The sequence below is a fragment of the Pelodiscus sinensis genome, chromosome 5 (genome assembly GCF_049634645.1).
Source record: "Pelodiscus sinensis isolate JC-2024 chromosome 5, ASM4963464v1, whole genome shotgun sequence".
In the NCBI taxonomy this organism is placed as follows: Eukaryota; Metazoa; Chordata; order Testudines; family Trionychidae; genus Pelodiscus; species Pelodiscus sinensis.
In genome coordinates, this window is record NC_134715.1 from 17866635 (window position 1) to 17891781 (window position 25147).

At 42.9% G+C, this 25147-nt stretch overlaps 1 protein-coding gene across 1 annotated transcript in view; it reads left to right on the top strand.

Annotated features, from left to right (window-relative positions):
• The window catches only part of GRID2 (glutamate ionotropic receptor delta type subunit 2), a 1112728-nt gene that overhangs the window by 178573 nt on the left and 909008 nt on the right, over positions 1-25147 (top strand). Inside the window, exon 2 of the mRNA XM_006111957.3 lies at positions 7873-8028. Coding sequence (XP_006112019.1) covers positions 7873-8028 — 156 coding nt within the window. The remainder of the gene's footprint in view (positions 1-7872; positions 8029-25147) is intronic.

Here is a 25147-nt window from a genome sequence, read left to right on the forward strand (position 1 = left end):
AGCAAAACGTTAATTCAAACTAGTTTTTAGTTCTAGACGCGTTAGTTCGAATTAGCTTAGTTTGAATTAACTAATTCGAACTAAGTTAGTTCGAATTAGCGCTGTAGTGTAGACATACCCTTGGTGATTCAGGATCTAGATGTGGCAGCATGGTGGAAAACCAGTCCATTCTGCAGCCTTTTCATCTGTCTTTTAATTGATTATTTTAATTACCTAAATATGAGTAATCTAGTTCTTTTGTGAAAGTCCAGCAGATTGCTGGATAAAGCTGCCAAAATTCTTAACAGAAAAGGATGACGTCTTTGGAAAAGAATGCTTTTTTACTGTAAAAGCCTACTATAATCTGAGTAGGCACAGAATAAGGGTGTATTAATTTTGCCATTTCCTTGTTAGCTCCCATTCACTATATCTAAGCTGCACCCAGAGATATTATGTTTCTCTGTGTTTTACTTTGTTTTTACTCAGTTACTCTGTAACATCTAGCAACCAAGTGCGCTTTATTAAGTATATCTTTTTGTTTTGTTATTAAAAATCACCTTTTTTAAGGTGATGATTTGATTCTTGTGTCCTGGAAAGTAGCAGGGATTCTGTGTATGCATGCCTTAAACTGAGAGGTCAATGATCAGAGATCGCAATTTTTCTGTTTTTCTTAAGCTCTCTTACGGTAAAAGTGCTTGGGGGTGGGGACTACCCCTCTGGAAGAAGGGCTTCTTCCAGGGTTTCAGCAGAAGAGGTTTTATTTTTACACTTTATGGTAGCAGCTACCTCCCAGGGGCAGGAAATCTGTGACCTTGGGGATTTTTTTGTAAGCAGAAGCCTATAGAGGCAAGCTATTTAAGGTCACTAGCAGGCCCCTACCTCCTGCACTCAGGCTGGTTTTTTTGGAAGAAGATATGCAAATGGCGCTCACAGTTGCGTCTCTTCTTCTGATTCTTTTTGTGGAAGAGGTTTTTCCAATATTTGGCCCTGGGTAGATGGGGCCAAATGTCAGGAAAAAACCCTTTTTCGCAAGACCCCTTATTCTTCGGAAATCAAGGTTTACAGAGTCTTGCGAAAGAAGGTTTTTTCCTGACATTTGGCCCCTTCTACACGGGGCTAAATATTGGAAAAACCTCTTCCAGAAAAAGAATCGGAAGAAGATATGCAAATACAAGTATGATTTGCATATCTTCTTCCACAAAAAAATAGCAGTGTAGCCATAGCCTCAGAATGCCAGAGTGGGCAACAGCCTTCGTAGTTTGTTTTTTGAGATTCCAGCGAGCTTTTCTTTTTTTGCATCTCATGGAGTAACCTATGTTTCTGGCAAGCCTGGACCCACCATGTGCAGAGCTTTCTTTGTGATAGCAGCCCTTATCTGTGGAGGCTGGGGGGGCCAAGCATAAATAAGAATTCATGTGGTTACTTCACTATTCTATTACTCAATATCTAACATCCCTATATCTGACTGCATGTAAAGAAAGAGCTTTGTGTTATGTACTGACAAAATGGAGAACATTTGAGAGATAAATCCTGTTATATAGCTTGTTAAACAATTACATTCATTTTTTCTCCTCCAATATATTTGCCTCCTACATTTTGACAGCACCGGGTATGTGTGTGTAGTCCTTTTCATCCTGTTGTTGATAGTTGCTTTCTCTTTCTAACTCTGTCCTCTAGTCCAGTGGTTCCCAAACTCCAGTCCGTGGAATGGTGGTGGGCCATGGACCCCTGCCTGCCGGGCCATGGCATACTGCCAGGCCACACCCCCAGTTTCTAATGAGCCTTGCCTGCTGAGGTTCCCCATGCAGCAGCAGGGTGAGTGGCACGGTGGGCTGCTGTGTGTGCTGCGGCTGGAGCCTGGGCCAAGGTGAGACTCTCACTACTGGGGTAGTCTCACCGTGGCCCTGGTTCCAGCTCCGGCAGCCCACTACGCTCTCTTCTTGGCTCTTTTTCCTCTCCCCAGAGGGTCACTGCCAGATGCTGATTGGTCCGGGCTGCGGTCCATTTTTCCCCACGTACCCCTGGTTGGTTGGGAAGTACTGCAGGATTTGTCTGCCCAAGATGCAGGTCGGCTACAACTCCCTGCCTAGAGCAGCAAAGATGTCTGCCACTCCCTGGTCTGGGCTAACTGCGGGGCTGCGCCTGGCCGCTAGCAACTTGCCTCTTGGCCTCCTGTGAAAGTTACCAGAGTCTCGTGGGAGGCGTTTGCGTCAGCAGCTGGTCCAGCCTTCCACGCTCCAGCATGGGGACCACGGGCAAAGTAAGAGCCCCGGGCTGGCCAGGATTGGCAATATGCTGCCCCGTTTCCCAAGGGATCATTCTGGACGGGTCTGCAAACTCCCATCTGGGAGCAGGGCTGGGTACTGAGAAGGGCCCCTGGGTTTCAATGGGGAATCACCACTGTAAGCGCTGCGCTCTATGGGGTTTGCTGCTGGATGCAGCCCTAAATCAGTCATAACTCTTCTCTATCTGCTTGTTCAGAGGGCACCTGTCGCTTGGGTCCAACAGCCAGGCAGAATTTCTGTGGCCTAAATTCTTCCTCGCAGACATTTCTAAGTATACTTGTTATTTTAAAGTTAATAAATTGTCTTACAAATAGCTGGCTATAATCAGTGCTGTATTAACCATTGTCCTACATCCCTTCCGTTGCTCTGGCCCAAGGAACAGATGGGTAGAGTCAAGAAATTTGAACTTTATATGTTTTTATGGGTGGTTTATGACAGAGGCTTGAGTGCTCAGAAACTTTGAGTGCCGCCAAAAGCAGTGGGTAGAAATACCCAGCTCCTGGTACAGAGCCAGGAATGCACATTTCAACATGACTAAATTGGAGTCTGATAAGCCAGAAAACAAATGCTGGTATTACAGAAAATGGTTATTGTTTTTTTAAAAAAAACCTTTAGAAGCAGAGTCAGTGAGACTTTAGTTACATTTTAATAGTCTTGCTGGTGCTGCAACTTGGAATTTCTTGTTTTTATTGCCTGGAAATGGTTTTTCTCTGAGAGAAAAAAGCTGTTTTCTATCTTGGGGGCTTCCCATGCATAGGAATCAAGGGAAATCAGCGTCCAAGGAATCCAAAAAGTCACTTCCTTGATTTTAACATGCACTATACATTTATTTTTATTATCCCAACATCTGCATTTGTATATTTGAAGAGCTCTTTATTATACTGGCATTACAATTCAAGAATTCACCATCTTTATTCCTTTGATAAAGTCCACATGACTATGCCAGCCCAGGATCTGCAAAACTGTCACTCATTTATGCATGCTTACATGCCGCAGTTTCTTTTTTTCCCCCCTGCCTGGATGCTGCTGACATGAGGGTTAAGAGCCCACTGCCCCATCCTGTGCTGTCATTAATGTTTTTGACAAGAAAGCGCTGTCCATATTTTTGGATATGTATGCATACAGGAGCAATGTAAAATAATACATGACCACTTAAAATTAATTACTATAATAAATACACAAATATGCAAATAAATTAATTGCCATAATGAATATGCAAATGTTTCAGTGCGAGTCTGCTCAAAGTTTTTGAATGAGTTTGCCACTCTGTGCTATAAAAAAGGTTGGGAACCACTGTTCTAGTCCATCTGTTGTCTCTTATTAACATCCCCAGTTAGGCAGAGAAACCTCTTAATTTGAAACAAATGAACAAAAACGCTTTCATTCACACATTTAAAACCCATAAAGCGTTCTCTACTCCATATGTCTAAATTTTTTACACACATGAATGATACAGACACGCAAATCAAATAAAGAGACCCAGCAGATTAAGACATGACGATTGACAGGTTACATGCATTTGCTCAAAGCACCTTTGAGTTATGTACATTCATGTCCAGAAGTCCATTTCATAAAGTGTGTGTGTGTGTGGGGGGGGGAAACCCATCACAGTAAGTTTTTTAAATCCCTCAAAGTTGCATCTGCCAACCTCCTTTATGATCAGCCTTGTGCTTTCCTTCCTTCAAGCTCTGCTTCCTCAGTCTCCTCTAAAATCCTACCTTTTGCTGCATGCTGGAGAGAGACTTCCATTGCAGATGTCTTGCTTTCGACTGGTATAAGCCTGCAAGTTGCTGAGCTAGTCCCGGTATCTTCTTGTTTGTGATACAGTGAAACTGATGAATCTTAAGAGTACGCCATAGTTTTTTTAATATTGAGTACTGTTTGGTTTCCTTTCCTAAAATGTTTTTAACAGCCATGTAGGAAGCCAAACACACAAAACAGTTACAATATTAAGTCTAAATTGAAACTGATTACAAATGTTAGAACTAGCTAACCATGTAACAGTTTACATAGGGCAGAGTCAGGAGGCTATGCTTAGGGGTGGGGGAGGAAAAGAGAGAGAGAGAGAGAGAGAGAGAGACTGACCTCACCACTCAGTGGAGCTTGCACTGATCGGGGTTCCCAGATGGTGATGGAAGCTGGGGGTCCAGAGGGCAGGAGACAAGCAGAGTAGATCTCCCAGCATGATCAGATCGGAGATGTAGACGTGTCAATGGAACTGATGCAGTTTAAATCCAGGTATCAGAATAGTTTTTCTTGGGCAAAGCTAGGGGTTTTTCTAGGAATAGGATAATAGTTTGAAGAGAACACTGGATTTGTTTATGGGTAAACAGAGGCAAGAAAATAGAGGCTAATCACACCTGATTATGGGCGATGTTCCTTGAATGAGCTCACAATGCAACTAGGCCAGTGGTCTCCAACATTTTTAGACTCAAGATCACTTTTTAAATGACAGAACAAGCCAAGATCTACCGCCCCGCCGCTTCCTTGAAGCTCCGCCTTCTCTATTCTCTTCCTCTCCATCACTTGCTGTCCCCAACCCTTATACTGCTGCTTTTTCCCCCAATTCTTCTGTAGGAAGAGGTTTTCCAACATTTGGCCTGTCTAGACTGGATCAAATGTCAGAAAAACCCCTTCTTTTGGAAGCCCCCTTATTCCTTGTGGAAAGAGGAATATAGGGGGTGACCAAAAGATCATGTTTGCTCTTCCACTAAAAGAAGTGGAAGAATAAAAGCATCCCTGGATGCTGAAGAGTTTTTCTGGGATATCTCTGGAATCCTGAAAAACTCCTGCAGTCTAGCCATACCCTTGCTGGGTTGAGACAGGATGTGTAGGCTCTGGGGTGGGAATGAGGGATTTGGGGGTGGGAAGGGGTGAGAGCTGCAAGCTCTAGGAGGAAATCTGGATGCAGGAGGAGGTGGATAAGGGGATGCTGGCTTGGGGAGGAGGCTCCAGGCCGGGCAGTGTTGGGTTCAGATGTAGGGTTAGGGTACTAAGCCACCACAGATTTCTGGATGTGAGACAGGAATTTGGGTTGGGGTATGTGAGAGGCTCAGGGCAGGGGGTTCCAGTGGCTCAGATGTAGGGCCTGGGGGAAAGAGGAGTGCAGGAGTGTTATGATGCTGTGGCCAGATGGAGGCTTGGCCCCAATTGGGGGTTTGTTGGCCAGGCTTCATTTTTAAATAAAATCTATGTCAAACACAAAAAGTTTCTGAATTGTCTTTATTTTTGAGAAGGGCAGGGAACCTGTTTTGAGTCAGGGGATCACTGACCCACAGAAAAGACAGTTGGGGCCACACAAGTGAGATGCAAAAAAACCCTCTTCCAACCCCCCTCACCCCCAAGCTTCACTAATGTGGCCCCAACTGTGTTGGTGAGAGCAGGGGACATAGTACTGGGGAAGGGTGCTAGTGGGTGCTTCAGCAGGGGACAGGATGCCCGTGGGGACAGAGTTCTGTGGCTGGGGCAGGGGAGAGGGAACAGGGTGCTGGGAGTGGAGAGGACAGGGTTCTGCAGCAGGGAACTGAGTGCCAGTGGGGACAGGTTTCTGCAGCTGGGGACAGGGTGCTGCTGGGGACAGTGTTCTGTGGCTCGGGATGGGAGTGGGGACAGAGTTCTGTGGCTGGGGAGTGGGAACAGGTGGCAGGGAATGGGGCACAGGGAGGGCAGGAGGCCGGGTGGGCCAGAGGGGCGGGGTGCCAGTAGGGGCAAGGAGTCTCCTGCATTTCTCCCCACCCCCCCGAGATTCCTCTCCCCCAGGGAAGCCAACGTGTGCCTCTTCCGGGCCCAATTCCCCCCTCCCGCGGTGCAGGGAAACCCCTGCACACGCCTGCCCCGGGGCTGACTCACCCCTCCTGTGGCGCGGGGAAGCCGCCATGCTCCTTCTCCGGGGCCGAGGCCCCCTCCCGCAGCACGCCCGGCACGCCACAGACCTGTGGGAGTGGAGCAGCTAGTGCACTTCCAGGACCCCCGGAAGTGGCGCGAAGCTGCAGGACTTCCGTCCACCCTGCGGGAAGCCAGCACTACCTCCATTGTCACTGGAGGTAGGTAGTGGGGCTTCTCAGTGGTGGGGGGAAAATGGAGGGGGGGCGACTGCCTCGCGATCAACTGGTCAAGGCCTCGCGATCGACCTGTTGGTTACCACGGAACTAGGCAGTTTCAATATTTTGGATGTCAATAGGATCCATTACTAGAATTGGTCTGATAATGGCTAATTTGGGTGTGAGCAGTCCTGGGTTCATTAGCATCTGGAGCAGAGATATCCCATCAGGCAGTGCTTCTCTGCTTTCGGTATCCCATAGTTCAGTGCGGTTCCTGCTTTGGAAGAGCTGGTCTCCATTCTGTATGCTAATGGAGATGTCTCTTTGTGCTATCTTCCATGCAGATGAGGCTGGGGTGTTTCCTTAATTCTAATACCCTTGTCTGAAGCAGTTTAGGTGTGTCTTCCCCAGCCTTTTCATTGCTTTGTCTTTGATTCTAGCAGAGGCCTACGAGAGGGGGATGGTTTTCCATGAGTTTCACTCCCTGGCTTCCCAAGAGCACAGGGCTGGTAGGTAACAATAGATAAAGCTCGCCAAGTGGCAGCGAGTCCCGTGGTTCTGTGAGCTGCGCATGCACAGATCACACAGCGCCAGCTGTGCTGGCTTGTAATCTACTCACCCCGGGTGAGTAGATTACATGATTTGTCAAGCCCTTACAATAGACATCTATCAGGGATGGTTAGATGGTACTGGGTCCTGCCGTGTGGGCAGGGGACTGGACTCGATGACCTCTTGAGGTCCCTTTCAGTTCTAGTGTTCTATGATTCTATGAAAAACCTATATTGACATATTTAGGATAAACTGTTGGTGGCCAACTTTGAGAAACACTGCATTACAACATCGGGTAGTTGGTTTAAAAAAGAGGGGAGGCCGGTGGATAATACTGGCAAGGTGTAATCTAGTGTGAGAATAAATGACTAGCCAAAGTACTTTCTGTTCCTTCTGTATGGATGCATATGTGACATAATGAGGTGAAAATTTCAAACCTGTGTACATAAAATTAGACCCCTAAATCTGTATTTAGCTATCTAAATGACTTGATTTGCAATGTGCTGAGCACTTACAGCTCCCCCTGAAATAGATAAATAATAAAATACGGGTTGGGGAGTTTAATTTTGGACAAAACATTTGTCCTAGACTTATTTATAACAAGATAGAATTGTACAAGTCAAGTGTTAAGAAGTGGGCTATTGATTTAAATAGGACTAGGACCAGGGCTTGTTTTAGGTTGCCCTTTAAAATTTCAACTTGGTTTAAAAAAATGGATATTTTCCTACCATTCTATTATTTTCAGGTTGATATTTTTTTATTTTTTTTTGGCAAGAGACTGTACGGGCAATTCAGATCTGTTCATTTTTTAAACCGCCATTAATTGATAATATTTGGATCACATTGTTCCTGTCTTTATTTTCTATCTTAAATTACTTTGTTCTGATGATATGTACTGTTAAATACTTAAGTTAGAACCCTGCAACTCTTTATAACTATTGTGTTGGTGAAGGGATGCCTTTAAAATGTAAAGCTTGTCAAGTCAGCATGAAAGAGGAATGCTTGTTTCTTTTTTCCAGGGGCAATTTTTGATGAATCTGCCAAAAAGGATGAAGAGGTGTTTCGTATGGCAGTTGCTGACCTCAACCAGAATGATGAAATTTTACAAACAGAGAAAATCACATGTTCTGTGACATTTGTGGATGGCAATAACCCATTTCAGGCAGTTCAAGAAGGTAGGATTTCTAAATTTAAGATTAGTTTCTGGTTTTGTTTCTATGTGGACATAAAAGTCTGTATAAAAAGTACCTTAATAGTAAATTGTACAAGTGTTCGCTACCGGCCTTTATGCAGAACTTGTGGGTTGCTGATACAGGCAGTCCCCGGGTTACGTACAAGATAGGGACTATAGGTTTGTTCTTAAGTTGAATTTGTATGTAAGTCGGAACTGGTACATATTGCAGGGGAAACTCCGCGTCTCCCTGGTCTGCTGGGGGGCGCGCTAGCTTCGCGTCTCCGTGGTCTGCTGGGGGAAAGCAGCTAGTGCGGGGCTGCCTCACCCCGTTTGTAAGTAGGGATCCGATGTAAGTCGGATCCATGTAACCCGGGGACTGCCTGTATTTCTATGTTGAGTGATTTTATTGTTTGAAAGGAATGATGTTGTACAATAGCACTGAATGGAAATTCACTTTGAATATGAACAACACTGATGCAGTTTGTTCTGAAGTATGGCTAAATATGAATATGGAATCTGAAAAACTGTAAATCTTGCTTTGAGTAATGTTTCTTAGCAAGGTTTCTTGTAGCAAAGGTAAAGAGGAGTCTGTCACAGTCTGTCTTAACATAGCTCCTCTTGAATTGTGCTAGATGCTTTCAGTGTTCATACAAGCAGAAGGGCCTTCTTTCACTACTTCTTACTACTGCTTATTGATACTGTCACCTACCAAAATCATAAATTGTGTTGAGAATAATCTCATTGTGGAAAATCAAGATTATGTCAATAAATGATTACTGGTATTTGTGAAATTTTTCACCAACAACTTCACTAAAATTCAGCAATTCAGCATTTTACTGTGTTTTTCAGGGAATAGTCAGAAGCCATGTAATTAGCAGCATTAGGATATAATGCATTGGACAAGCTAAGCTATTCAATTTTGAAAATAGTGTGGATTAAGAAATCCCACAGAAATTAAAACTGAAAATAGCAGATACATTCAAAATTCAGTAGAATGTATAAGGAATGCAGCTTTTTTCCAGGTCACAGTTGCATTGTCACATGTAAACGGTGCTGTAATAGGTTCAGGCTTGATACAACTAGTTGCATTTCTATCTGACAATAAAGATCATCAACCATAACATCAAGATGACAGAAATTTCATGGAAATATTTTTTTAAGCTCTGTGACTGTTGATGAGCTTAAACTTTCTCTCTGTATATGAAGCATGAATGCCTAAAAGTTGTGTGTGTCAAAATAAACAATTAATTACTTATGGTTTGATGCTGAATTGCTCACTTTTGGATAGCAGTACTGTTTTTCACTCTTGGAAAATGTCTCTGCAATAGATTTGAAATCTGTATAGAGTGGATTTGACAGAAATGATCTGTGAACTGAAATAATCTTAATCACGGGGTTGGATTATGTCTATCACATTGAAATCACACACAAGAAAAGATTTGCTAATTAGAAACCTTTTTTCTGTGAATTTGTGACTGGAGACAGACAAATAGAAAAGTTCATTTTTCTAACAGAACCTAAATTATCTGTAATTGTTGGACTTAAACTGCCCTGAATTTTGTTGCTTTGGGTCATGGTATCTGGGGAGGGAAAAAATAGGTGGGTTTTGGTTGATGGTTATACATAGCTCCATGGACTTTTTCCAAGTTCCGTGGCTTTTTTTTTCTTTTTTTAACTCGAGGATGTGTTTACACCACTGCTGTATCCAGCTTGTAATAACATATCTGTGCAAAACTCTGGCTTTGGTGCATGTGGTGTTTGGAGTTAATGGCCTTTGTTTTTCCATCTTTCCCACCAGTTTTAAACCAACGTGACTCCATTCTAGCTGTTACACTAGATTAGCATCAATGTTAGCTAGCAGCGTGGGGATCTAGGCTCCCTACCTTTCTTGGTTTTAAATGAACTCTAAAATTCAAAGCAATGTTATTCTGAATTCCCTGCAGTTTGTCTTCTTTTGGTTAATGAGAACTTTTCACATACTTTTGAGTTCTTGGAGATACACTGTAAAATTACAAGGCTGATAGCTTTCTCTTCATATTCTGCAAATTGTCCTGTATGTTTACAGCGCTTTTCATAACAATAATCTTCAATTGGCCCCTTTTGCTCAAAACACAGCACTAGTTCACTAAATAGTGAATCTTGTTGGCAAACTCATTGTAGATTTTGGGTTTGGAATAAAACACTATCAGATTAAAGCTCTGACAAACAAGGTAACTTGACACTAAAAAATTGACGAATATCTCTTAAATGTCCGTAAACCATTGATGAACAGCATATAATATTTCTAATTAATGCACATCAGCCCTAAGATGTTTTGTGTCTAGCTTTAGGAACTAGGGGTCACCAAATGAAATTAATAGGTAGCAGGTTTAAAACAAACAAAATGAAGTGTTTGCACACGCACACACACACGGCCTATAGAACTCCTTGCCAGAGGATGTTGTGAAGACCAGGACTTTTACAGGGTTCAAAAAGAACTAGATAAATTCATGGAGGTTAGGTCCATCAATGGCCATTGGCCGGGATGGGTAGGAATGGTTTTCCTAGTCTCTGTTTGTCAGAGGCTGGAAATGTATGACAGGAGAAGGATCACTTGATGATTACCTGTTCTGTTCATTCCCTCTGGGGTATCTGGCATTGGCCACTGTCGGCAGACAGGATACTGGGCTAGATGGACCTTTGGCCTGACCCAGTATGGCCGTTCTTATTGTGGAAGCAGGAAAAAGGAGATTTGCATTCAACAGTCTTAGGCCTGTTAAAAGTGGAGCAAAAAGACAGGCTAACCCTAACCTAGCTGTCTCTGCGTTGCTTTAGAAGATAAGGATGGAATGCTGACTTAAGCAGGAACCTTGAGATAAGGTAGCATCTAGAAGCAAAGAAATAACTGTTAGCCATTGCTTCATATAACGGGAAAGTATATATATTTGTCTTTTACTGCTTGTACTTTGAAGATCTGCTTAAGGAAGAGGGACCCCCTATCTGACCGCAGTCTTCCCTTGCAATTACTCGAACAAACTGCCTCTGATTTGTTGCTTAGAAACTCAGAGTGAGAACTTGTTTTCTTCCACATTATAGACAAAGTTTGGTTATTTCACACTCTACATTTGTACTGTACCAAATGGTCATTCTTTCAACATGCTTTGACATATTGTGGTGCCTTGTGACTCCATCCATTTGAATGGAATGATTCCGTGTAGACGGAAATTCCAGCAGAGAGATCCATCAGATACACTATCATCTCTCTGTGGATACTCTCATAGTGAGACTCAGATTCTATATGTAGAATTATAAACACAAGAATGTTTATTCAAACTGCAGCCTGATTAAACATCTGTAAGTGTGTCATAATAATGTATGTTCTGGATATTCGGTTCTAATAAACTCGACATTGGTATAGTCTTATCTTCTGTCTATTTTATAAAAGTGGTGCAAAATCTCTATTTTATAGACAGTACTAAACTATGAGATAATACTTTTCTCTTGGTTATGGTTACTTAAGTATGTTGAATGTGTTCATGAGAGGAGGCCTGAAAGAATAATGGATCTGACCTTTTATGCTGTGGTGCTATAAAGGAAAGTACCACACCTATTATTATCTCTATAACAACAAAGCAGGAGAGAATGGATCTCTAGTCCTCTTGTGTGGAAACCTCACATTTTAAGCATTGTCAGATTCTATGAATTAAGATACCAGGTTGCTGTTAGTCAAATAGATTCCCTTCCTGAGAAACTTCAGTTCATGATATTCCTTCATTGTATTTGCAATAGGACTTTTAAAGTATTTGAGCTCTAAAGTACACTTGGGAGCGATTTTTTTTCTGAAACAGATGAGGTTCTAAAACTTGTAAAATTGGATTTTTTCATTGAATTAGTCACTTGATCAAAGTACAAGTAAACAGTCATTTCTTGCCTCTTAGGAATCCATCTCTGCTGTGCTTTTAACTTTCTTTTGCTTGCTCACAATACCCTTTCCCTGATTTCCCCCTGTTTTAGGGCTCAAATCCCTCAAAAATTCCCAGATTTTTTCCTCTAGAGCAGCGGGTCCCAACCTTTTTTTATACCATGAACAGGCAAACTCATTCACAAACTTTTGATGGACAGAGAACATTTTATTTGCATATTATTATGTAAATAATTAATACGCAAATATGCAAATAAAATGTTTCCTGTCCACCTCTCCACCACCCAGCCCCTTGCTCCCCAGTACCTAATACCCTTTGACCTCCACCACTATGCCCCGTGCCCTTTGATCATTTAACCTCTGATCCCTACAGCCCATGCCAACATCCTCTTGCCCCATGACCCCACCACACCCTCAACACCCCTTTGCCCTCCCCTCCCGCACGCCCCAGAGCAAGGGTGGCCTCCTAGGGAGCATGGCTGTTACTGCTACACAAGCAGAGAAAGTGGCCCTTGGTGATGCACACGCTCCCTCCTCCTTCATGCCCCATCCCTCCCTGAGTGCTTCTTGTGCCCCCAGGGATAGAGGGGACAGGGCGGCCTGCCATTACAGAGGAGGAAGGAGTGGGGGAGGCCTCTCTTGCTCCCCTGCCTCTTGCCACTGCCTTAGTGTCAGCACTGCCACAGGCAAAATTGGCTGTGTAGGCAGGGGGTAGGGAGTGCTGCGTCCTGGCCGAACAGCCATCCTATCTAGGTGGGAGGAGGAAGGGAGGGAGGTGTTTTCTGCTATGCCTACTCCTGCTGCATCCTCAGTCCCAGTGCAAAATTCAGCCACCATGGCTACCTGAGCTGAGCTGCCACCGTGAACTGCACGTTCAAGCTCTGGCAGCCGCAGCGGGCCGGTACCACTACTCTAGAGCTACCGTCTAGAGCACCTGTTGGCCGCTGCTGCACCACAGCTACCATCTTCCCTGCTTTCTACATAAGTGAACAAGTAGTCAAGTGTGAAATGTACAAGACCATCACATTTGTGTAGGTTCTTACCTGGGGTATCTTTAATAGAGATACTAGGATACTATCTACATTTTTTATTAGTATCTAAGGTGCTGCAGGACCATTCGTTGTTTATTAAGTTTTTTCAGTAGAGAGATAAGTGCAAAATCATACTGTTCTGTTAATGCCATTGTTGGTATTGAGTATCTCCCTCCATACTTCCAATCTTAGCCCTGGTATACACTAGAGAGTTATTTCAAAATAACTCCTCTTATTTCAGACTAACAAGCAGAACATCCATACTACCAAGCCCATTATTTCAAAATAATGGGCTGGTTATTTTGCAATAATAACTCCTGCTTTCCACAAGGAATAATGCTTATTTAAAATATTATTTCGAAATAGCAATAGTGTCGATGATCCACTGCTGCTATTTTGAAATAGCTACTCCCCAGAATAGTTCAAAGTAATTACTCCCCATTGCTTCCCAGAGCTCTAAAGTCAAGGTAGCGCGTCCACATTAAGGGAGTCTGCCTCAAATTAATTTTGAGGCTTCTGTGTATTGTGTACATGCTATTTTGAAATAGTTAATTTGGGAATAATTATTTTGAAATAAGTTACTTCAAAATAATTTCCTAGTGTAGACATGCCTTTATTGATTAGGCTAATCTAGAGTGCTAACAGCTTTCACAGGTCACTGGGCAAGTAGGGTTGCCAGGTGTCTGGTTTTGAACCGGACAGTCTGGTATTTGAGCTTTCCGTCCAGTAAATAAATTGAGAAAATACCAGATATATAAATGTCCGGTATTTTCTAATTAAGTAAGTATCAGTATGTAGTTGCATACTGCCTGGCTACGTGAGCATGTCTACCAGCCAGGCAGTATGCAACTACGCAGTAGAGGAGGGAGGAGGGGCCGTGGAAAGATGGAATCCCTGGGGCTGGACTCGCTCGTGTGCTCTACCGGGACTGTGCACGGGACAGACAACGCCCCAGGATCTGCGTGTACCCGGGCTAGCCCTGCTTCCTGACAGCTGGTTCCAACCTGCTCTTCCTCCCCAGCCAGCTCCACTCCCCATGGCCCCCTCCCGGCCAGCCCTGCTCCCCACCAGGCAGTCCCTCCGCCCGATCTTTCCCAGCCAGCTCTGCTCCCCACCACCCCCTCCCGACCATCCCTGCTCTCTCCTGGCCAGCCCCGCTCCCCCCAATACCCTCCCGACCAGCCCTGCTCCCCCCGTCTGGTTCCCCCCCAATCTCTTCTGCCAGCCCCGCTCCCTGCGACCTCCTCCCAGAAAGCCCTGCTCCCCACTGGCCGGTTCTCCCCTGACCTCCCGCACCAGCCTTGCTTCCCCTGAGGCCGGTTCCCTCCCCCCATCTGAGATCAAGTGTGTCTGGTATTTTTGTCAAAGCCTTCTGGAAACCCTAAGGGCAAGGTGTGGGGGACCTGGCTCCATGCTCTGTGAAGGGTCAGGTTTCAAGTAGATAAGGTGGGGCCAGAGCAGCCAGTCCTCTGCACTACCTGGATTACAGCACTGCCCCTCTCCCCCCGAGTGTATGGCACTCTGGCAGAAATTTAATGGGGTACAAGATGCCAGCTGCTATGACAGTAGAAGCAGCAATGGCTGGGACCTCTGGGCCCTTTTGAATCACCCTAGGGCAACAGCTTCTTTTTCCCACCCCCTTCAGCGGGACTGGCGTTATCAATAGCAGTTTCTCTTTCTCCTTTATCTCTTATATACTTTCCATGAATCATAATTTGGGGAACTTATTCCCACTTAGGGGAAATTGCATCATATCTACTGCTGAAGTCACCTCCTTGTTATTCCAGAGGAGATTCAGGAATTATTACCCCCAAAGCTTCCCCACCTGCAGGAAATGTGGAGATCTCTCAGGATGCCTGGAGAGCATAGCTGGTTAAAATTTTAATCACCAGAGTAATTTTTTTCTGACATTCCTTTTTTGAACAAACAAAATACTCCGAGACAGTGTGATCTCCCCCCCCCCCCCCCCCCCCCGGCCTAATTTTTCCATTAGAAAAATTGAAATGATGGTTGCCTGCCTGGAAGCATTGCCAATTTTCACTTTCTTCCAGGCGGAAGGACCAGGCACTCTGCATCCTTTCTCCTCTTCCAGTTCTAAATGCTCAAGAAACAGAGCCCAGGGTGTTCTGCTTCTCCAGATCTCAGAGCTGCCGGGGGAGGCTGGGCTGCCAGGCTCTTTCTGGCAGCTAAGCTGGAAGGCTTTTGGCAATTTCACAAGTAAAAATGACAAGAGCTTTCCAAGTAGGCCCCTAGGAAATGCTGTTTTGATTCTCCTAAAAGAGAATTATTTGAAAGTTGTTCCTGTGAAAATGTTAGTATGTTTACTGTGTTGTCCCAGTTTAGGTTGAAAATGTGCCCCAAATTGCACATTTTTGCACAGAAAGGGAATTCCTCTATTTGCTGAGTAGTCGTGTGTCTCATTTTCCCTAGCACACTATTTCTCAGGCTATGTCTAGACTGCCGCTTTTTGTCGGAAAAAGGTATGCAAATCGCGCTCCATAATTTGCGCACCTTTTTCCTATTGTATTTTCGGAAGAGGCTTTTCCAAAATTTGGCCAGTCAACACTGGGCCAAATTTCGGAAACCCCCCCCCCCTTCTTTCGGAAGAGCCCTTCTTCCTTGTGAAATGAGGAAGACAAGGCTTCTCAAAGAGCATGTCTGCTCTTCTGCAGCAGCTGTTGGAAGAGCAGACACGTTCCCTGGATGTGGTGAAGTTTTTCCAGGATACTTCTGGTATCCCAGAAAAACTCCATAGTCTAGACCAGGGGTCTCCAAACTACGGCCCGGGGGCCGGATGCGGCCCGCGAGGCCCTCTCATCCGGCCCGTGGAGACCTTTTTGGATTCAAAGGCAGAAGAAGTGAGATTGTTTCAAAACCCATTTGAAGCAGATGTGGCCAGTTGCCCAGATGAACTGCAGCTGGAAGTCATTGAGTTGCAAGCAAATGACCTTCTTAGGGACAAGTTCAAAATAGGACTGGTGGGTTTTTACCAGTTTTTGCCCAAGGAAGACTTTCCTAATGTCAAAACTTTTGCATCAAGGTACCTTTCAATCTTTGGAACAACATACCTGTGTGAACAAACATTTTCAAGAATGAAATACGTGAAGAACAATTTGAGAACAAACTAGTCCGATGATAATCTCAGGTCACTGTTGATGTTAGGGACAACAAATCTAAAGCCAGAAATGTCTTCTATTTTGGCATCCAGGAAACAATTTCACCATTCACACTAATACAGGTGTTCATGTGTAGTGTATGAATGTGTTATTAAATAATAACTGAATAAAATAATATTAAATAAATAATTAAAAACAACATCCATGTTTTGATTGTTTTTTATTTGGACCTCAAGTGTGTAGTCGGCCCCCGAACTGCTGTTTGATAGTTAATGCGGCCCTCGGGCTGAAAAGTTTGGAGACCCCTGGTCTAGACCATAGTCCGCAAAATCACTTTGAGAGAACTGCTAACTGGCCACTCTGGTGTGTTTATTTTCCAGCTCCATGGCCATGGAACCTTGCGGCTCCCATTGGCTCCAATTCACCGTTTGCAGTTAAGGGGAGCCAAGGGAAGCGGTGGCCTAGCTGATGCTGCTTTCCGTAGCTCCTCTTACCTCCCAGTGGCGAATTGGAGCCATTTGAGGCCATGTGGCCGCAGAACCAGTAAATAAGCACACCAGAGTAGCCAGTTAGCAGCTTTCTCAAAGTGGTTTGGAGAAACACTGCCCTAGCAACACAGTTTCTTCAGTGTCCATACTGCCATTTCCACATACATACTTGCAGTCATGGTTCTGAAGGCATTCGTGTTCACTAAACTGCCATTAACATCTGATTTGCTCTTTGATCAGCCAGGTTCATCAGGCCCCTCTTCAAAAACATGGGAATTTCAAACCACTCAGAGCTCCAGCTCTGTCATTTTGAATCTCTAATGCCATTAAAAAAAACCCAAACCAAAAACCCTCCAGAGAACCTTCCAGAGGCTTCAGCTCGAAAGGAAGTTAGAGTGTTCAGCGTTTTCTCAGTTTTTATTAAACTGAACATTTCCTCCAGATCCTCACTTTTAACTAAATATCATGGACAGACTGTAAACGGTGTGAGGAACCAGCCAGATAAAATTCACTTTTTCTTATGTTCTCTTACTCTTATTTTTTACACTCTCTCATACTGTCAGAGTTTAATACCATTTAAGCCTGAGAGAGCCTGCTGACATTTGTGGAGGTAGCTCTACTAGGCTTCCTTGAATTTCAACTACGTTCATAGGCCTCAGTGCTTCACTCTTAAACACATTAGGCAGATTAAGGTAACTCATTGCTCCATAATTAGACCTATTGAATGAGGGTAGCAGAATCAGGCCAACAGTTAATGACAAAGTAGTATACTTGAATGTATCTGGTAGCCTTGGATGGGTTTAAATTCAAGTTATATTTTAATATGAAGACATTATCAACAAGATACTAAGTGCCAATGGGTGCAGGTTCACCTGGTGGTTATACTTGACTACAGAAAAATAAGTATTTTAATCCACAATGTTGTGTTAATAGGGAAGAAAAAAAAATCCACTTTCTGTACACTATTAAAAAAAAAGATCTTAGGAAGAAAAAAGGTAATTGAATTGATAAAACAAATCACCTTATTCCAAAGGCAAATGCAAATGGAAATATTTGCAACTGCTGGTAAGTCTGTGCCTGCAATGGTACTTCAGAAACTATAAGATTAGATTACTTATGTCATATGCATAGAGAAATAAGAGAAATTCGGCTTCCCCTGCCCAAATTTCAGCAGATGTGACCATGGTGCTACCCCCAGTCTTTCAGTTGTTGCCACAGTGTTGCCAACTCCAGTTATTCACAAACCATGAGTTACGTCCTCCAAAATCATGAGATCCTCAAAGATTGTTATATTCTGATTGCTTTTTTATATGTCTTTTGAGCCTGTGAGGTTGGTGTTTTTCTCCAACCATGAAAGCTGGAAATATATTCTTCTCAAATAAAAATTGAGATTCTCACATAATCAGAGGAGTCCAAGAGCTCTGGCTTTAAGGAAACTTAAATATTGTGAGGCTTAAAATAAAATCATGACAGTTGGTAAAGCTGTGGCTCACTGGGTAGGGTGACCATCACTTTCCCCTGAACAGGTTTTAGGGATCCCGAAGCACACTGCAAACCAGTAAAGATTTCAGCTCTCTCCTGATTTCCTTGAACCTGTTGATTTTTAGAGTGCGTGTTTGCTTCTGGTTTCCATTTTTCTCAGTAGTTATATTTTCTTTAATTACAGCACCAGAGATTGCTTTTAAATTTTTCACTTCCCATTTCAGTTTCATGATCTTGGTTTACATTTTGCAACCTGTCTCTTGGGAAGTTTCTGTGGTAGATTTGTACTGATCTCAGTGCTGCTATTTTATTATAACCTTTTAAAGATGGCATAAAGTAAAATTTTTATGGGTCTTCTATTCCATCAAAGGTGCTTTTCCTGAGGTGATGCTCATTCAGCACCAGGAAAAGGAACTAATCCTGGATGCTCCCCTCAGTAAATCCCACACTTGTCCTGGAAATCTTGTCAGAAGGATGTTGATGCTACTGGAGGTCATATCCCTGAAACCTTTTTTCTAAACAGTTCACCAATCAAAGAGAGTCCTCAGTGCATAACTGAACATTACTGTGGGGGTTTTAGTTATCATTGTGTAGATATTCACATGGCCACAATCAAAATGAATAGTTTACGTAATTCACTATTTCATCTCTTTGCTCTGGTATATAGAGCATGCAATAACTTGTGAACCAATACTATAGTTACACCAGAGACTCTTTCATCTTAGGAGCTCTCTCTGTCTCTCAGAAGGCCAGGAAATGAGTTAAAGCTATGGGGAGGCAAATGTCAATAACTGTGAGCTTCCTTTACGCAGTTACTTTTTTTTGCAGTTCAGTCTTCTCCTTAATTGTTCATAACTGGGAAATAGTCAAAGAGATTTTGTTTAAAATCAGTGTGCTGAATTTCTAAAATTTAGCTGAGCATTAATGTTGATGGCAGTGTTTGAATCTAGCCCCTCAGCCCCTTCACATCTCACCTCCACATACAGGGCAGCAATTTTTATTGGCTTGATAATATCTCCTTTCTGAGATGGCTGCCTCAGTATGAAACAGGCTATTAGCCTCTATGGTAGAAGTGGTTTTAGAAGATGGTCTTAAACAAATGTTGTTATGGAAACAGGATTTTTTTTAAACTGTGATGGTCTCCTAAGCTGAAGTGCAGGGAGCATCTTTCAGTGCCTTTTGAAATACAGATTCTCATGCAAACAACTTCTTTTGCTTTTACGTACTGCAGTGACCAAACTTTTCTGAACCCAGATCAGCTGTGACTTTGAGATATTCACCACTCCATTATACTTCACAGGTGCTCAAGATATATTTTCACATATTACATAAAGCTGATGAATTTATTGTTACATATGGCTAATTGTTTAAAGAATGCTGTGCAAACTGAGACACGCTCAAATAAAGTTACTACGGGTTGAACCTCACTAATCCGAAACCCTTGGGACCTTACTGGTACCAAACCGGAGACTAACAGACTAACAGACTAACTCAGCTACCCCCTGAAGCTACTAATATATGTGTACATGTACATGCTTACGATCAAGTTCAGATATGCTTGTTTTTATTGCTTCCTCTCTCACTCGTTGTAGCCCAGGTATTTGCTTGCTTTTGTACACCTGTTCTCTGTTGTTCTTTGGAGCAGGAAATGTGTGAGGTATGCTAATCTCTGTTTGAGATAATATTGCATTGCAAATATAAACCACACTTATACATACATACAAACAGTCAGGTACAATGTACTGGATGGCTGAGGTATTATAGAAAGTAATTTTTACCTTACTGTTTCCTGTCACATCGAGATTTAATTCTTTACTAGTAACCAGGGAAGGGTATCTATTCTGAGCAGTTAAATACTTTAAACACCTACATAGTTGTGTGTGCTTTTCATTTATGTGCAATTCTGTTTCACAGTGTTTAAATGTTGTAATGAACAATATAGATTAATACACAATAGTCAGTGTAGTGGTTTTCAAAATTTTAAGTTAAGTAGTTTTAATTAAATACAATGCAATGCGGGAGGAAAAAAAGGAAGAAAATGGCTGAAAGCAAGGAAAAAGAAGAACTAACACTTGACTTGGTTATTTTTTCCAATGTTTTTTCCTCTCCTTTATCATTATCTTCATCCTATTTTCTTTTGTAACTGTATCTAGGACATTAGGTACTACTTGGTTCACTGCCAAATTCTCAACTTATGTGCACAACATCCATTGTTAGGAGTTATCTATCAGAGGACAGAACTTAGCCCTTCCTATGGTTCTAAATAGACTTGATACAGCGCAAGAACAGTTAATAAACTTCTATACTTTAGAGTGGTGGACTGTCACCACTGATGCCTTGAATTTTAGTAGAGAGTGGAATTTCAGGCACCTGTGCAACAAAGCAATGCACTTAAGTCCATTTGTATTCACCAAAGCACCCAAGAATATACTTATGACCCATTGATTGTGCTTTTGTAAATCAAAGTAAACACTTATTTAAAGTAGGGATGTGAAATTCTGGTTAATCAGTTAACCGGTTAAACCTTACACTTAACCGGTTAACCAATTAAGTGATATTCTACGCAGGAGGACCGGCAGCAGTAGACAACAGCCCCAAATGCAGGGTGGCCAGCTTCTGCTCCTGACCCAACTGTCTTGTGGAAAGAGGCCCTCCACCTGTGGCGGGCAGCTCATGGGTACTGGTTAACCAGTACTTGGTAAGCATCATGAATTCATTTAAGTAGAGAGCATGTGTAAGGGCTTTCCTGAATTAGGGCCTTCAACATATTAGTTCACTGACAGGGCAGTAGATGTTTGAATGCTGCTATCTTATCTTTCTGTTTGTATTTTTTATTGTGGTCCATTAAATACTTCCTTTCTCAGAGACAAATTGTACATGTAGGAATTTGAAAGATTGTATACAGCATTGTATTGATGTAAAGCAATCCTGTAATATGCTAACACCCAATATTTTCATAACTTTCATCATTTGAACAACTAGCATTTTAAAAGTTCCTAGACATCTAGAGAAGCTATCTGAAAATGTATTGCTTCTAAAACACTTTTTGCTAGTGCTGATATGCCATCCATTGCTTAAAAGAAACTAACGAAACATTAATACACACCTGAATAATTTTCTTGTCTCCTATTGTACCACTTATTGTCAGCATAATTATTTTACAGAATTGTTTTTACATTGGATTTTCAATGTAAAATTTCAGCCATGAATTATGGTAGGCAGTTTTAGGACGTGACTAGAACTATATTTATGCTGGTAAGAAGTTTCAAAATATAACTCAAGCAATGTTTTAATTGTAAAAGTTTTCCAGGAATATAAGGAAGTAGAGCTAATTTCATAAGCTTGTCATCAATTTCTGTTGGCAGATACCTAAATGGTAGTCAGAAACATTCAAGTCCCAAGTATTTTGCAAAAATCTATTATTTGGTCAATATTTGTTGACTTCAGTGAAGTTTGTTATTAAAAGTTGTTTGTTTCTAACATCTTTGTTTCATGGAAAATCTTAGAGATGACCAACACTTGAAAAAATATTTTTCTGCTGTTTCTATATTTTAGAGACCTTCAGAAATATCTTCTTGTGTATCTGTATATAATCCAGTTCTTTGATGATCAGCAATGCAAGTCTACAAATACATTTGAAAGGATTTATTAAACCTTGTGTGTCAAAGAAAAAAATAAGCAGTTATATTTCAAACAAAATAGCACTAATAACTCCTACCAGATGAGCCTTTGGGGGCAATAAGACATGCTTTAAATAAGCTAGTGGACCTTCAGCATGAGTCAGAATGCCGTCAAAATATTCTAAGTCATGATGCATTAGACTGCACCAGAATGGCTCGAGATAACACAGATAAGGGGATTCTGTAGGTGAGCTCATTTGTACAATCAGTCAACTCGAGTGGCTATTACAAATAGAGTTGGACACCCCCTCTGCCCCAAAGCCATTTTAAGTCCCTTTGGCAAGTATCACAATATACTGGAACAACAGTTATAGAAATGGAAAGTGCTAGAATTGGAAGTGTCCAAAGTTTAGCCATGAACTTGTTTGCAGAAAATTACAGCACTTATTTAGCCATCTGGTGATCTTAAAATGTGCCATGCTATTTGAAGCTATGTGAAGGGTCAAATCACTCTTGGTTTCATCACAAACTTCAGACTCATCACAGGCCCACTCCATTGGGGTCTGGGCGGGAGTGATGCTGTTGGGTCTGGGCGGGAGGGGGATGCATAAGTGGGCTGGGAGTGGGAGGTGTGGGCAAGGGGGTACAGGAGAAGGCTGACAAGCAGGTCACCTGCATTGGCAGCACTGATCTCCATCACTCCCATTGGTTAGAATTTCTGGCCAATGGGAGCAATGCAGGTAGAGCCTGCAAGCTAGTGCAGGAGATTGAGCTTCCCTGCACTGCTTTCCCAGTGTAGAGCTGCCTCCTCCCCATGCTAGGCAGATCCCATGGGCTGGATCCAGCTGGCAGTTTGCATTGATCCAGCCCACCAGGCTCGGGGCTCTCCCCACCAGCAACGAGGAGCCAGCACTGAAACTCCAGCCACGGGGATGAGCGCTTAACCTTGGTGCTACCCACATCGCTGGGGCTCCAGTGCCAGTTTGTCCCGCTGAGAAGGTGGAGGGAACCCTGAGCCTCATGGGTAGGATCAAGGCAAGGTGTGAGATGAATCAGGCCTGATTTAAAGCATGCTTTCTATATAGTTGTTATTCCTTAAATATTACCAGTACATACACCTCTGAGTGACTGGGTTTTGACAAGTTAAAAACTTTCTGTAGATACCTTATATGTTAGCCCTTATGGATAAATATCCTTCAAGACATGTTTCTGCTAAATAATTAATGCCATTCATGTTATCATCCCGGTACCGTGGCTCTGCAAGAAATCTGTCCCAACCAGATATCTACTGAGTTGCTGATCTGCAAGGTTCCCTTCCAGGACCTGCTGCGTGGAATCACTCAGGAGTTCAAGACTAACTTGCACTTCTAGAGCATGGCTGTTAAGGTCCTGCAGAAGGCAAGTGAGGCACAGGTCCACGAACAAAGGGGGCATGGGAGACAATTGCCCAGGACCCGGTGATTGAAAAGGAACCGGGCTCCAGAGGTAGCCACCAGAGTCCTGGAACTTTTAAATCTCTGCTGGAGCACCGCTGTGGGATTCTCCATGCAGTGCAGAGGGCTGGGAGAGGGCAGTGCTGAGGGCTGGCTGCTGTAGCCCCACTCCTTCTACAAGAGGTCCCACCCCTTTCGGTAGCACGGAGCTAATCCTTCCCCACCTCCCCCCCCCACACACACACACTTTGCCATAGCACCCGTGGAGACTGTTGGCTCCCCTGGTGAGGTGTATCTGATTTTGCTCTTTGAGAATTCCAACTTACAGGCTATTCATGCCAAGAGAGTTCATGTAGAGCTGTAGCTGGAACTCTTGCTGGCTGGGTCAGCACTGAAGCCAAAGACGGAGTGAGAATGCTCTCTCTCAGAGACAGTTCCTTAATCTCTGATAATTGTTCTTTCCCTTGATCTGTAACAGTCTGGGTACAGGACATGCTCTGACACATATCTAGTTGCTTACACTTTGGGGAAGGGGCTGAGGCGTGTGGGTGTGGGTGATGTTTTGTGAGAGCTCTATTGCTAGTTGTTTTGTTATGTCTGTTGATGGCTAAGCTGCTAGTTTCAGACTTTTGTAATACGTCAAAGATATTTAGTGCTAGACAGTCCCCTTTTTTATATATTTGTATATACCAAATGGCTAACGATAATAACAATAGAACAGGACAAAGGAACACTGATGGAGAAGTACAATGTAAGCTTGCCCAATTGTGTCCATGCCATCCTGTTCCATAAAGATATATAGCAGCTGTGGCCAACCTGCGGTTCATGAGCCACATGCGGCTCTTCCCTCTCCCCTCCCCAAGGTGTGGCTCATGAAGCCTCCCCCAGAATCCCCAAAAATGGCCCTCTCCTCCTGGCTCCCTGTGCTGACCTGGGCAGGGGAGCCATCTGGCATGGACATTAAAGATGTAGAATTAAAGATGGGATTGGCTGGTGGGAGCCTGATGTGACCAAAGTGACAACTTTGCCCTGGCTCTTCATGCTGGATCTACTGATATCTTGACTTGTTGCCCAGAATGGGTTGCCCACCCCTGATATATAGTCTTAAAGGATTTCAAGACTAGTGACATAGTTGTACCAAAAATAAACCAAAAAAATCCACAATGTTATATCAGATTACTCCTAGAATGTGAACTGCATACAGCTTACCAATTTTGATGGAATTGGAACTAAACCTTGAAATGAGTTCGTTTATTTTGAGAGATAGGATTGGAAAATCTGGTTTAGAGCTCTTTTACATGAACACTGCACCTAATGAAGATGTTCTGTGCTGATCGGAGAGAGCTCTTCTGTGGGCATAATAAAACCACTTCTGTATGAGAAGTTTTCTAGATGACATAGTGCTATCCACACAGGCACTTATGTTGGTTTAATTTATGTTGCTCAGAAGTGGTGGTGGTTTATATGCACCTCTGAGCAAAAGAATTACTGCTAACATAAGGCGTAATGTTAACTTAATGAGTCAGTACTTTTTTGTCTAGAGGCTGCCATTGTGTGCTAAAGAATCTAGGTTTTCTTTCAAATAAAGAGACCTCTGCGCCGCCCTCCTACCCCCACCCCTCTAAAAAAAGCTGTCCCATGGATTTGGATGACTAATTTTCATTGATTTTTTTTTTAATAGGGATTGGACATCTAAATTCCTTGAACATCTTTGAAAATCTCTGTGTAAATCCCTAGTCCTTATAGTTCTAAAGAGAGCATTGAATATGGCAACTGAGTAAAAACCGAAACCCTGTATCTGCAGAAGACATAAATTATAGCTCTGAGAGAGATGAAAATTGCTTTAATTCATATAAGTGGTGTATTGAATTTGACACACAATTATGTTAATTTTAAATGCTAGTGTTGTTAACTATTTCATTGTTGATCATTGCATGCAAGCAAGGAGAGGGATTGCCTTATAAAGATCAGCACAATTGTACTACACATGTGATGCATGTTGGCATCTCATTGGTTTGGAAAGGGAGCTATGGAGAGAATCTACTGTTG